General features: G+C 36.8%; 1 protein-coding gene and 1 long non-coding RNA gene across 8 annotated transcripts in view; both read left to right on the top strand.

Annotated features, from left to right (window-relative positions):
• The window catches only part of LOC309606585, a 257,753-nt gene that overhangs the window by 133,372 nt on the left and 109,361 nt on the right, over positions 1 to 15,020 (top strand). The window lies entirely within an intron of this gene.
• The window catches only part of TRAF6 (TNF receptor associated factor 6), a 30,459-nt gene that overhangs the window by 10,416 nt on the left and 5,023 nt on the right, over positions 1 to 15,020 (top strand). For all 7 annotated transcript variants that reach the window (XM_082343773.1, XM_082343777.1, XM_082343774.1 and 4 more), the window contains 4 exons: positions 1,338 to 1,488; positions 2,415 to 2,573; positions 3,909 to 3,980; positions 13,775 to 13,852. In XM_082343773.1, coding sequence (XP_082199899.1) covers positions 1,338 to 1,488; positions 2,415 to 2,573; positions 3,909 to 3,980; positions 13,775 to 13,852 — 460 coding nt within the window. The remainder of the gene's footprint in view (positions 1 to 1,337; positions 1,489 to 2,414; positions 2,574 to 3,908; positions 3,981 to 13,774; positions 13,853 to 15,020) is intronic.

The following is a 15,020-nucleotide window of genomic DNA, read 5'->3' on the forward strand; positions in this document are numbered from 1 at the left end:
AGGTAGCGAATCTTTAGCAGTTTTTTAATAGCAAGATATTCATGAAAGTAGTGGAACAGTGGTCTGAAAAGGAAGTAAAACCTACAAAAGGAAGTGTGAGGCTTTTTTTTTTCTCTATCTCCCTCTAAGCTAGAAATGACCACTTACTTCAACTTTAATGTTCTTAAAGGAATGGCTCGGAAATTTCTCATCAGTTATAGTCATTCAGAGAATCAAAAGGCAGCATCTCAATCCAATTCCATTTTCCTTTGGAGTGATTGCTAATGCGGTGGATAATGGCTTCCAGTTTACTTTGAAAGGTTCTTATTTTCTCTTAGATATCCATCACTTATGTTTGGGGAATATATTTCAATAAACTTGTTTACGTCCCTGGTTCTCAAAAAATATTCGACAGTAGAATAATAACATCATGCAGTGTGAGAGAGGCCCTATAAAGATTGACTGTGTCGGTCACCTTTTGTAGTTCTAAGGCATTTGACAGCAGACTCCCATTTTCAGCACCTTTACGTGCACAAGAACCACCACTGTTGCTTTACACGTAGGAGGTGTGCAACAAATGTTTGAGTGATTGACGCTCTGTAGCCTATCTGACCTGCCACATTTCGTGAGTGAAGATTGAAACATCCCAAAAAGTTAAAGGGGAACGACAGACACCCAAGCTTCCTGGGGATAGTTCTTCCCATCGTAAGATGGAGTAAACCACTGGGAAGCAGGACATAGAGGTCCTTTAACTCCTGATTGCATTGTATGTACCCTAGACATAAAAATAAAGGAAACCTTTGTTGCCCATGAGCCAGTGTTGATGACTGTTCAAAGTAAACCTTAAAATGTGGCCTCGTGGGGCTACTTACTGCTAATTGGTTAATTTTTACTTATGACTAATAACTATAGACATGTTATTAGTATATTCTGAGCAGCATATAATTAGTTACATCTCCCTAGTACGTTGAATAGCTGCTGATAGAACAGAGGCCTGCTAGACTGCCAAAATTCCCATCCTTAACTTTCACTTCATTTGTGTTGTTCAAAATACGATTTTATTCAATTAATTTCTCATTTTTTGGTTGGAATCTATCCCACAATCTAAAATCCCATACTAGTTTTTGATAGATAATCCATATGGTGCTAGTTGTATCCATTTCATAAAAGAATGGTTCATAAACTGTCTATAAAAGGACAGTTTATTTTAGTGATATTATACAATATAACGTGTTAATTTATTTTCTATAGGAAATAAGTGGAGAATTTATATGTGGTGAATTAAAGTTGTGTGTATTTCCTAATGTGAATGTTTGTTTAAATCTACCAAATATATGTATTTTATTTGTTTCTTTTAGAGATGCAGGTCACAAATGTCCAGTTGACAATGAAATACTGCTGGAAAATCAACTATTTCCTGACAATTTTGCAAAACGAGAGATTCTTTCTCTGATGGTGAAGTGTCCAAATGAAGGTTGTCTGCACAAGATGGAACTGAGGCATCTTGAGGTATTAAAGTTATTTTCTAGCTGTTAGCATATAGGCAGGGAAGTTCCTAGAGGATAGGAACTTTGCCGTGTCCATCTGGATATTGCCAGTGCCTAGCATATAGTGATTGGTTAGCAAATTCTTGCTGAATTAATACCAACCCTTTCCCTTTCATTATTGAGTATAAATATGAGTAGAAACCAGAAATTTCTTTTTCCATCTACTCTGGCTTTGCCCCAGTGATGATAAAAAATAAATCAGTATTCTATAAGTTTTTCGGGTGAGCATTATCTGCAGTAAAACTGAAGAGCATTTTAAATACAAGTGTCACATTTTAATTCCATAGCTTCATTTCTCTCATTTTGAAATAAGCAACAAGTCCCATGTAGCCATCGTCTTAGCGCCATCATCTTAGCACCCTCATACTTTTTTCTCTGGTTTTCTAAATTATTCATTTTATTATGAACTATAATATAGTTCTCCTGTAGCTTGAGATTAACTGAAGCCACGAGATAAAAGAATTTGCTTTTAAATTAATCAATCCTTAGTGTGGTAGTTTTACAAGAAGTTAAATATTGCTTATGTTCCATTTGGAATTAAGCATTTAAAATATATTTGTAACTTGCCCCCTTTACTTAGCTCCTTTTGGAGGAGCAGCCTTTTCGACACTACTAAATCGATAATGAGAAGATCTGACTTCTTTCCAACTCTCTTCCCTAATTGGATACATGAACCTGAAAAGTCACATCCTTTGTATAAACTTCAGTTCACAACCATTCTTTGAAAAAAACCCATTAAGGCCTTCATATTGTGGTTCTGTGGTGTGTACTAGACAAAGTAGGTTCAGTGGACAATTCTATAGAAGAGAACAGTATATTCTTAGAAGAGATTATTTTTAGATTTCTTAAGGATTGGCAAATACTAATTGATAATTTTTTTCATCATAGGATCATCAAGCACATTGTGAGTTTGCTCTTATGAATTGTCCCCAATGCCAACGTCCCTTCCAAAAATGCCAACTTAATATTCACATTGTCAAGGAGTGTCCAAGGAGACAGGTTTCTTGTGTAAACTGTGCTGTATCGATGGCATTTGAAGATAAAGAGGCATGTACTAACTTGGATTTGTTAATTCCACTACTATTTTTTTTTAATGTTCAGTGGAGGGGGTTAGCAGTAGATGGAGATGTTAATCCAGTTCTGAGTCTTTATTATAAATTGTGAGAAGACTGATTTTTAAGAAAGTAAGTTCAATAAACCATTCTAGTAAATGAGTGTAGAGTTTATATTTTCATCTCTTTCTGAGAAAGCATTGTTTCTGCTACTTACCACAGTAGTAGATCTACAAGTAACAAAAGTTTTTAGGAAAGGTATATGCTGATCTGTTTCCCTATGTGATATTTTAATGACCAGTCTTTAATCCTAGAGACAAATAAATAAAATAATTACTGTGTAAGACTTATATTTTTCTCTTTAAAAAAGAGAATGAGTTGTTAAAACTTTTAGGAGATTAAATTAAATCCTACAAAGTGTGTTCCTTTGGTGATAATTCATCAAACACACATATGATGAATTCACTTTTCTGTACTTATGTTATACTTCAATTAAAACACTTATTTTTAAAAAGAAACTTCATGGCACTTGTCAGCAGCATGATCATAGAATATTTTTCCCATTTATAAACTGGGATGTAGAGAGATTAAGAGATAAATTTTATATTAATATTATCAATGGCAAAGCTAGCACTGAGATCCTAGATCCTGGATCCGTATCCTATGTCCTTTTTACTAAAATAGTGTACATACAATTTATGTTCTTTTGTAACTATTAAGGTACTTCCTTAAACTGTATTTCTTACAAATTTATCTTGTTAATTTTCCATACTTTCTTATGAGATCAAGCATATTATGCTCATTAAGTTGATGAATTATTCAAAAAAATGTCAGCTAACTTGCTAGAAAGTCTGAGGCATAATCAGAGCAAATTGGTGTCTTCTTAAACTTCAGTAAATTAAATGGATCTAACCAGAAGGGTTAATTATTTCTTAAATTTTTTGTGTTCTAGAAAACAAGGCTCATCTTTCTGGGGCCTTTGAGAACATGGGCCTCCTGCCCTAATCATGCTTCTGTTCTTTACCCTCCTGATAAGAGTTTTAATTGAATCATGCTGCTGCTGGAAGTTTTTGGAAAGGTGTCTTTGGAGAATTATAATGTTGTTAAATGATGCCCAAACAGTCACAGATGCATCTTTTGTATACTGTCATATTCTTTTAAAGAGCTGGAGGGTGAGATGAATCTCATTACTATACTGGCAAAGGGAGAGAAAATAACCTTTATAGATTATTCTCACATTTTTGTTTTACACACATCAAAAAAAAATAGGTTGGTTTTACCTTTTCAGGTTTTCTCACTTTTTTTCTTATATTTCTTTAATAAAATTTAGATTCATGACCAGAACTGTCCTTTGGCAAATGTCATCTGTGAATACTGCAACACCATGCTCATCAGAGAACAGGTATAATGATTCCCTTTCATAAATCAGTATTTCCATAAATAGGTTAAAGAAGTGAATTAGGTTTTTAATTGAAAATTTAAATCAATAAGGCAAAATGAACACAGGTTGAAGAAGAATTAAAACTATGTGAATTTTAAATGCAAATCAGAATCACAATGAGGTATCACTTCACACACCATCATCAAAAAGTCTACAAATAACATTCTGGAGAGGGTGTGAGGAAAAGAGAACCCTCCTTCACTGTTGGTGCGAATGTAAATTGGTGCAGCCACTATAGAAAACAGTATGGAGTTTCCTTAAAAAACTAAAAATAGAACTACCATATGATCCAGCAATCTCACTCATGGGCGTATATCCCCAAAAGATGAAAACTCTTAATTGAAAAGGTAGATGGGGAATTCCCTGGCGGTCTGGTGGTTAGGACTCTGCGCTTTCACTGCCGAGGGCAAGGTTCAGTTCCTGGTCGGGGAACTAAGATCCTGCAAGCTGCACGGCATGGCCAAAAAAAAAGCAAAGGTACATGCACCCCAGTGTTCATAGCAGCATTATTTATAATAGCCAAGACTTCGAAACAACCGATTGGTTTAAGAAGATGTGATATATATATAGATAATATATAGATAATAGAATATTACTCAGCCATAAAAAAGAATGAAATACTTCCATTTGCAGCAACATGGATGGACCTAGAGAATATTATACTAAGTGAAGTAAGTCGAAGACAGTTGCTTTATGTTACCACTTATATATGGAATCTAAAAAATACAAATGAATCTTACATACAAAACAAATAGACTCACAGACATAGAAAACAAACTTAGGGTTACTAAAGGGGAAAGGGAAGTGTGGAGGGATAAATTAGTATAGATTAACAGATACCAACTACTATACATAAAATAGATAAGCAACAAGGATATACATAGCACAGTAGGGAACTATATTCAATACCTTGTAATAACCTATAATGGAAAGTAATCTGAAAAATATAAATATATACATAGCTGAATCACTTTGCTATATACTTGAAACTAACACAATATTGTAAATCTATATTTCAATTTTAAGAAAACTATGAATTTTTTCAAATAATTTAATATAATGAAAAATTTCAGAAAGAACAAAATACTCAGCCCTTGAGTACTTAAAATTCCTAAGTCATTAACGTAATACCTGTGTTTATGTATACTCATAGAAGTTCCAAAGCCAAGTAATTTTTAGATAAAAATAATATAAAATGCTCATTTAAACACCAAAAACTTTATAAGAAATATCAATACATCTTCAGACTCTGTGAAATAAGGATCTTAGGTATCCAGAAACCAGTTGAAAGAGTAAGAACAATGAAATAGAAGGAAACAAGTCTATTCAGTAGCAGGACGTTATTTGTAGCCGTGTCCCCGAGGCATGTTGGGAGATTTTGAGATTTCCAGGATCTGTAGCCCCTCTGTTCAGTTGCCTGTAGTCCACTGATGGGGCATCATCAGAAGTAGTAGTTATATTAGAAAACTATTCATTTTTTTTATTAATAGAGAAAGGAAAATTCCATGTGATTGCTATCTTCTGACATTTGGAGGGTTTACCCACAAAATATGAATATTAGTCACTAAATATTTATACACTCATGAAATCTGCAAACCCAGAGATCATAATTGATTCCCTTACTAAGTAAGAACAAGCAAAACCTGTCCCTCAACTAAACTTTTCCATTCATTTGTTAACAGAGTCCTTTAGTTTTTTTTCCAACAGGGCCTTAATTTGAAGGTGTAAGTAACTTTTTGCTTGTGAAGTCTCACCTCCCAGGTTTTTCTTTTTGCTCTGTTTTAATACTTAAGGAAACCACACAGCACATCTAAAATCCAGCAAAAGTAAAACTTAATGTAGGGGGGCTTCCCTGGTGGCGCAGTGGTTGAGAATCTGCCTGCCAATGCAGCAGACACGGGTTCAAGCCCTGGTCTGGGAAGATCCCACATGCCACGGAATAACTAAGCCCGTGAGCCACAAATTACTGAGCCTGCGCATCTGGAGCCTGTGCTCCGCAACAAGAGAGGCCACGATAGTGAGAGGCCCGCGCACCACGATGAAGAGTGGCCCCCACTTGCCGCAACTAGAGAAAGCCCTCGCACAGAAACGAAGACCCAACACAGCCAAAAATAAATAAATTAATTAAATTAAAAAAAAAAAACTTAATGTAGGAAAAAAACCCTAGGTTTAGAGTCAGAAAACCTAGATTTTAACCCTGACTGTGCCACTAACTTGCCCACTGATCTCTGACAAGCAAGTGGACATTCTAGATCAGGGATCAGCAAACCAGCCCACCAGCCAAATCTGGCTGCTGCCTGCTTTTTTAAATAAGTTTTATTGGAACACAGCCATGCCCATGTGTTGTATGTGGCTGGTTTTGTGCCACAATGGTAGAGCTGAGTACTTGGGACAGGGTCCATAGTGCTTACAAGGCTGAAAATATCTACTATATGACCCTTCGCAAAAAATTTTGTTGACCACTATTCTAGATTATGCGAAATGAAGGATTGGTTTAAATGGTCTCTGATGTTGTTTCTGCTTGAAATATCTATGATTACAGCTAAACTAAATTTCTGAAGGAAATTTAGTACCACTTTCAAAGAACATGATTCTACATAATAGATCTTATCTTAAAGAATGTTTTTTAGAGTCCCCAAATCAAAGCCTGAGACTTTCTTTAAAACTTTTATTAAAGTGCTTAAAATATCCTCTAGCATCCGAGTCTCCCCATTGTAGTCAAAGCATGCGCAGGTTAACAGAAAGTAAGATTTATGAAAGGTGGTCATGAGGGAAAGACAGGGTGCAGTCAGTGGCTCTAACGTATACAGTTTACTGAATAGAGATTCAGTGGCCTGGACCACAGTGAGAGTCTTAGTTGGGTCATGGTTGACATCAGAAGGTACTTTTTCTTTAAAATGCCGCTAGAGGGTGCCAGTTCCCCAGCAATAGGAATAAATTCATTTTCTTGAAATGAATTTTGAGTGATTTGGGGGCATGGTAAGAGACGTTGATATTTCCTTTCTTTGTGACTTTTGGAAATAAATAGCATTTTTTTAAGTTGATAAAATAACATTTTATGTTGATGCAAAGCCAGTCTAAATCAGCTAAGTCTAAATTATAAAATAAGCTTAACAGAGCTGCAAAACAACTTTTATATATATGCATTAGCCAATCTAAATTAATCCAGCCAGGTATTGCTTTGAAGAGGCCCTTGGATACCTGGAGTTAATTTAAGAAATTAAATTTTCTTAAGAAAATGAAGAAAAAATTGCTAAGAACATCATATTGCAGTTCCTGTTCAACACAGCTATGTATTGGATTGGCCAAAAAGTTCGTTCGGGTTTTCCATAAAATGTTCGGAAAAACCAGAACGAACTTTTTGGCCAACCCAATGTGATGCCTGTGAATTCACCTCCTCCCAAGAGTCTACCGCTACACATGGAACAACTTCCTCTTATAAAAACCTGAAGGCTGGCTGACTAATAACTACACATTAGGCAAATGAGAAGAAAATCACATCAAAGTGGATAGGAAAGGCTAGGAACAATCTCACCATATACCCACGAGCAGGAGGGAACTCAAACCCTGGAACTTCTCCCTGAGGACTGAAGGGTCCAAACCCACTCCTCAGGCATTTCAACTTTTAAGACATACACTGGAGAGATAAGCTCCCCAAATATCTAACTCTGAAAACCAACAGGGCTCATGTTCCTAGACCCACCAGACTCTAGTGATCTTGGAAGCTGCTCTTTTTTTTTTTTTTCTTTTTAACATCTTTGTTAGAGTATAATTGCTTTACAATGGTGTGTTAGTTTCTGCTTTGTAACAAAGTGAATGAGCTATACATATACATATATCCCCATATCTCCTCCCTCTTGCGTGTCCCTCCCACCCTCCCTATCCCACCCCTCTAGGTGGTCACAAAGCACTGAGCTGATCTCCCTGTGCTATGCAGCTGCTTCCCACTAGCTATCTATTTTACATTTGGTAGTGTGTATATATCAGTGCTACTCTCTCACTTTGTCCCAGCTTACCCTTCCCCCTCCCCGTGTCCTCAAGTCCATTCTCTGTGTCTGCATCTTTATTCCTGTCCTGCCCCTAGGTTCTTCAGAACCTTTTTTTTTTTTTTAATTCCATGTATATGTGTTAGCATACGGTATTTGTTTTACTCTTTCTGACTTACTTCACTCTGTATTACAGACTCTAGGTCCAACCACCTCACTACAAATAACTCAATTTCGTTTCTTTTTATGGCTGAGTAATATTCCATTGTATATATGTGCCACATCTTCTTTATCCATTCATCTGTCAATGGACACAGGTAGCTTCCACATCCTGGCTATTGTAAATAGAGCTGCAGTGAACATTGTGGTACATGAGTCTTTCTGAATTACGGTTTTCTCAGGATATATGCCCAGTAGTGGGATTGCTGGGTCGTATGGTAGTTCTATTTTTAGTTTTTTAAGGAACCTCCATACGGTTCTCCATAGTGGCTGTATCAATTTACATTCCCACCAACAGTGCAAGAGAGTTCCCTTTTCTCCGCACCCTCTCCAGCATTTATCGTTTCCAGATTTTTTGATGATGGCCATTCTGACAGGTGTGAGGTGATACCTCATTGTAGTTTTGATTTGCATTTCTCTAATGATTAGTGATGTTAAGCATCCTTTCATGTGTTTGTTGGCAATCTGTATATCTTCTTTGGAGAAATGTCCATTTAGGTCTTCTGCCCATTTTTGGATTGGGTTGTTTGTTTCTTTGATACTGAGCTGCATGAGCTGCTTGTAATTTTGGAGATTAATCCTTTGTCAGTTGCTTCATTTGCAAATATTTTCTCCCATTCTGATGGTTGTCTTTTCATCTTGTTTATGGTTTCCTTTGCTGTGCAAAAGCTTTTAAGTTTCATTAGGTCCCGTTTGTTTATTTTTGTTTTTATTTCCATTTCTCTAGGAGGTGGGTCAAGAAGGATCTTGCTGTGACTTATGTCATAGAGTGTTCTGCCTATGTTTTCCTCTAAGAGTTTTATAGTGTCTGGCCTTACATTTAGGTCTTTAATCCATTTTGAGTTTATTTTTGTGTATGGTGTTAGGGAGTGTTCTAATTTCATTCTTTTACATATAGCTGTCCAGTTTTCCCAGCACCACTTATTGAATAGGCTGTTTTTTCTCCGTTGTGTATTCTTGCCTCCTTTATCAGAAATAAGGTGACCATGTGTGCGTGGGTTTATCTCTGGGCTTTCGATCCTGTTCCATTGATCTATATTTCTGTTTTTGTGCCAGTACCGTACTGTCTTGATTACTGTAGCTTTGTAGTATAGTTTGAAGTCAGGGAGCCTGATTCCTCCAGCTCCGATTTTCTTTCTCAAGATTACTTTGGCTCTTTGGGTTCTTTAGTGTATCCATACAAATTGTGAAATTTTTTGTTCTAGTTCTGTAAAAAATGCCATTGGTAGCTTGATAGGGATTGCATTAAATCTGTAGATTGCTTTGGGTAGTATAGTCATTTTCACAATGTTGATTCTTCCAATCTAAGAACATGGTATATCTCTCCATCAGTTTGTATCATTTTTAATTTCTTTCATCAGTGTCTTATAGTTTTCTGCATACAGGTCTTTTGGCTCCTTAGGTAGGTTTATTCCTAGGTATTTTATTCTTTTTTGTTGCAATGGTAAATGGGAGTCTTTCCTTAATTTCTCTTTCAGATTTTTCGTCATAAGTGTATAGGAATGCAAGAGATTTCTGTGCATTAATTTTGTATCCTGCTACTTTACCAAATTCATTTATTAGCTCTAGTAGTTTTCTGGTAGCATCTTTAGGATTCTCTGTGTATACTATCATGTCATCTGCAAACAGTGACAGCTTTACTTCTTCTTTTCCAATTTGGATTCCTCTTATTTCTTTTTCTTCTCTGATTGTTGTGGCTAAAACTTCCATAACTATGTTGAATAATAGTGGTGAGAATGGACAACCTTGTCTTGTTCTGGATCTCAGAGGGAGTGGTTTCAGTTTTTCCCCATTGAGAACGATGTTTGCTGTAGGTTTGTCATATATGGCCTTTATAGTGTTGAGGTAGGTTCCCTCTATGCCTACTTTCTGGTGAGTTTTTATCAAATGGGTGTTGAATTTTGTCACAAGCTTCTTCTGCATCTATTGAAATGATTATATGGTTTTTATCCTTCAGTTTGTTAATATGGTTTATCACATTGATTGATTTGTGTATACTGAAGAATCCTTGCATTCCTGGGATAAACCCCGCTTGATCATGGTGTATGTCCTTTTAATGTGCTGTTGGATTCTGTCTGCTAGTATTTTGTTGAGGATTTTTGCATCTATGTTCATCAGTGATATTGGCCTGTAGTTTTCTTTCTTTGTGACATCTTTGTCTGGTTTTGGTATCAGGGTACTGGTGGCCTCGTAGAATGAGTTTGGGAGTGTTCCTCCCTTTGCTATATTTTGGAAGAGTTTGAGAAGGATAGGTGTGTTAGCTCTTCTCTAAATTGATAGAATTCTCCTGTGAAGCCATCTGGTCCTGGGCTTTTGTCTGTTGGAAGAGTTTTAATCACAGTCTCAATTTCAGTGCTTGTGATTGGTCTGTTTATAATTTCTATTTCTTTGTGGTTCAGTCTCGGAAGTTTGTGCTTTTCTAAGAATTTGTCCATTTCTTCCAGGTTGTCCATTTTATTGGCATATAGTTGCTTGTAGTAATCTCTCATGATGCTTTGTATTTCTGCAGTGTCAGTTGTTACTTCTTTTTCATTTCTAATTCTATTGATTTGAGTCTTCTCCCTTTTTTTCTTGATGAGTCTGGCTAATGGTTTATCAATTTCACTTATTTTCTCAAAGAACCAGCTTTTAGTTTTATTGATCTTTGCTATTGTTTCCTTCATTTCTTTTTCATTTACTTCTGATCTAATCTTTATGATTTCTTTCCTTCTGCTAACTTTGGGGTTTTTTTGTTCTTCTTTCTCTAATTGCTTTAGGTGTAAGGTTAGGTTGTTTATTTGAGATGTTTTTTGTTTCTTGAGGAAGGATTGTATTGCTATAAACTTCCCTCTCAGAACTGCTTTTGCTGCATCCCATAGGTTTTGGGTCCTCGTGTTTTCATTGTCATTTGTTTCTAGGTATTTTTTGATTTCTTCAGTGATCTGTTGGTTATTAAGTAGTGTACTGTTTAACCTCCATGTATTTGTATTTTTTACAGATTATTTCCTGTAATTGATATCTAGTCTCATAGTGTTGTGGTTGGAAAAGATACTTGATATGATTTCAGTTTTCTTAAATTTACCGAGGCTTGATTTGTGACCCAAGATAATGATCAATCCTGGAGAATGTTCCATGAGCACTTGAAAAGAAAGTGTATTCTGTTGTTTTTGAATGGAATGTCCTATAAATATCAATTAAGTCCATCTTGTTTAATGTGTCATTTAAAGCTTGTGTTTCCTTATTTATTTTCATTTTGGATGATCTGTCCATGGTGAAAGTGGGGTGTTAAAGTCCCCTACTGTGATTGTGTTACTGCCAATTTCCTCTTTTATGGCTGTTAGTATTTGCCTTATGTATTGAGGTGCTCCTGTGTTGGGTGCATTAATATTTACAATTGTTATATCTTCTTCTTGGATTGATCCCTTGATCATTATGTAGTGTCCTTCTTTGTCTCTTCTAACAGTCTTTATTTTAAAATCCATTTTGTCTGATAAGAGAATTGCTGCTCCAGCTTTCTTTTGATTTCTGTTTGCGTGGAATATCTTTTTCCCTCCCCTCACTTTCAGTTTGTATGTGTCCCTAGGTCTGAAGTGGGTCTCTTGTAGACAGCATATATACGGGTCTTCTTTTTGTATCCATTCAGCCAGTCTGTGTCTTTTGGTTGGAGTATTCAGTCCATTTACATTTAAGGTAGTTATCGATATGTATGTTCCTATTACCATTTTCTTAATTGTTTTGGGTTTGTTATTGTAGGTCTTTTCCTTCTCTTGTGTTTCCTGCCTAGAGAAGTTCCTTTAACATTTGTTGTAAAGCTGGTTTGGTGGTGCTGAATTCTCTTAGGTTTTGCTTGTCTGTAAAGGTTTTAATATCTCTGTCGAATCTGAATGAGATCCTTGCTGGGTAGAGGAATCTTGTTTGTAGGTTTTTCCCTTTCATCACTTCAAATACGTCCTGCCACTCCCTTCTGGCTTGCAGAGTTTCTGCTGAAAGATCAGCTGTTAACCTTATGGGGATTCCCTTGTATGTTATTTGTTGTTTTCCCTTGCTGCTTTTAATATTTTTTCTTTGTATTTAGTTTTTGACAGTTTGGTTAATATGTGTCTTGGCGTGTTTCTCCTTGGATTTATCCTGTATGGGACTCTCTGCGCTTCCTGGACTTGATTAACTATTTCCTTTCCCATATTAGGGAAGTTTTCAACTATAATCTCTTCAAATATTTTCTCAGTCCCTTTCTCTTTCTCTACTTCTTCTGGGACCCCTGTAATTCGAATGTTAGTGTGTTTAATGTTGTCCCAGAGGTCTCTAAGACCATCCTCAATTCTTTTCATTCTTTTTTTATTCTGCTCTGCAGTAGTTATTTCCACTATTTTATCTTCCAGGTCACTTATCCGTTCTTCTGCCTCAGTTATTCTGCTATTGATTCCTTCTAGAGAATTTTTAATTTCATTCATTGTGTTGTTCATCATTGTTTGTTTGCTCTTTAGTTCTTCTAGGTCTTTGTTAAACCTTTCTTGTATTTTCTCCATTCTATTTCCAAGATTTTGGATCATCTTTACTATCATTACTCTGAATTCTTTTTCAGGTAGACTGTCTATTTCCTCTTCATTTGTTTGGTCTGGTGGGTTTTTACCTTGCTCCTTCATCTGCTGTGTGTTTCTCTGTCTTCTCATTTTGCTTAACTAACTGTGTTTGGGGTCTTCTTTTCACCGGCTGCAGGTTTGTAGTTCCCATTGTTTTTGGTGTCTGTCCCCAGTGGCTAAACTTGGTTCAGTGGGTTGTGTAGGCTTCCTGGTGGAGGGGACTAGTGCCTGTGTTCTGGTGGATGAGGCTAGATCTTGTCTTTCTGGTGGGCAGGACTGCATCCAGGGGTGTGTTTTGGGCTGCCTGTGCCCTTATTATGGTTTTAGGCAGCCTCTCTGCTAATGGGTGGGATTGTGTTCCTGTCTTGCTAGTTGTTTGGCATGGGGTGTCTGGCACTGTAGCTTGCTGGTCATTGAATGGAGCTGGGTCTTAGCATTGAGATGGAGATCCCTGGGAGAGCTTTCGCCATTTGATGTGACGTGGAGCTGGGAGGTCTCTGGTGGACCAGTGTCCTGAACTCGGCTCTCCCACCTCAGAGACACAGGCCTGACACCCGGCCCGAGCACTAAGACCCTGTCAGCCACACAGCTGTTCTCCCAGGTACCAAGCTGATCCTCTCACAATCATTTTACACTGAATCAGGCTTTTTCAAATGCCAATCTGATCATCTCATTCTTCAGCTGTAGATATTTCAGTGACATCTTATTGTTCCTAATTATTCTTTCCAGTGGTGGACCAACAGTGGGGCAGGGAGAGTGGTTTGTCCAAGCTAAAATCCAGCTGGAGGATGTCCGTAAATATCATTTTAATCTTTGTGGGCTAACTGGTTTCTGTTGCAACTAGTCACTCAGCCATTGTAACAAAATCAGCCACAGACAGTATATGGTTTTGTTTAGATGAAGTGTAACTCTTCATTTCAAGTGTGTTCTTGTCAAACTGGACTATGATATGCAGGGGAAAACATTTTTCAACCTTTGTTTTGGTTTTCAGATGCCTAATCATTATGATCTAGACTGTCCTACAGCCCCAGTTCCATGCACATTCAGTACTTTTGGTTGCCATGAAAAGGTAAGGTTTTTTTTTTCCTTTTAATTCTTGAATATAGATCAAGAAAATTAAGTTATATAGTGTAGTGGAGGATACCAGTGGGATTGGAGATGGCCAACACACATTGTTTATGTGGTCTTAAGCTCCAAGAAATTGGGACTCAGTATATTAATTTGGGGAAGTAGTTGGTGATGATAATGGGAGGTGTGATTGTGATCATATAGAGTGTACAGGAAAGAGAAGTAGACCAGGAAAGGAGCCATGAATGAACAGTCTCAGATGTTGTTGAAACAGGCAAGGAGAAGGTATTGTTATGATCTCCAAAATTAGTTTCAAGACCCAGTGATCAGTTGTGTCAAATGTCTGAGAGGGAGCATTGTTTATGATAAGTTGATCTTTCTGGAGAGTGCGATTACACTTCGGCTTTTCCACTGTGCCTTTTTATCTGACTTTTTTTACAGTAAGTATGTGTTTAATAATTAAAAAAATAAAATGAGCAAATAGTGTATAGTATGATTACACTTTGTGAGAAAATTCTGTATTGTTTGTGTGCGTAGAGACAAAGACTTAAAGGAAATGTACCAAAATGTTAATGGTAGTTAGGTGAGATAATAGGTTACTTATTTTCTTTTTGATCATCTACACTTTCTATTTTTCTATAATATACATGAATTACCCTTACAATAAAAATTGTTATATGATTTTTTTTTCATATAACAGGCTATTCTTGATGATCTTAGAAGAGTATGAAGACAGGGAAGATTCCACTTTGCAAGAGATTTGTAAAAATAAGTGAGGGATTGGGGGCAGGCAGTGCAGGTGGACTCCTCTTGGTTATAAAAGGAAAAGGGAGAAAATGATACTAGCTAGAGGGAGATACAACATCAATAGAGCGGTTTGCCCCTTTTTTTAAACAGGAAAGACTTTACTAATTCTATTCTGAGGGGAAGGGTTAAGAGGAGAGAATGTTTGAAGATAAAGGAGAAAGGGGATAGCTAAGCAAAATCTCTGAGGTGTTGAAAAGGGGCAGTTGCCAGTTAGAGCCCAGGTGAAGCATTAATCTAGGACAAGAGGAGAGTCAGCTCTGAATCAGAAAAGAAGGACGAGTATAGATCCTGATACTTTTACAGGTGGGAGGGAGGTTTTTTTCTGAGTCTCTGAACGAGTATTCAGCAGATAGCCTCTCGGT

Source organism: Balaenoptera borealis (genome assembly GCF_965194805.1).
Source record: "Balaenoptera borealis genome assembly, chromosome: 11".
Lineage (NCBI taxonomy): Eukaryota > Metazoa > Chordata > Mammalia > Artiodactyla > Balaenopteridae > Balaenoptera > Balaenoptera borealis.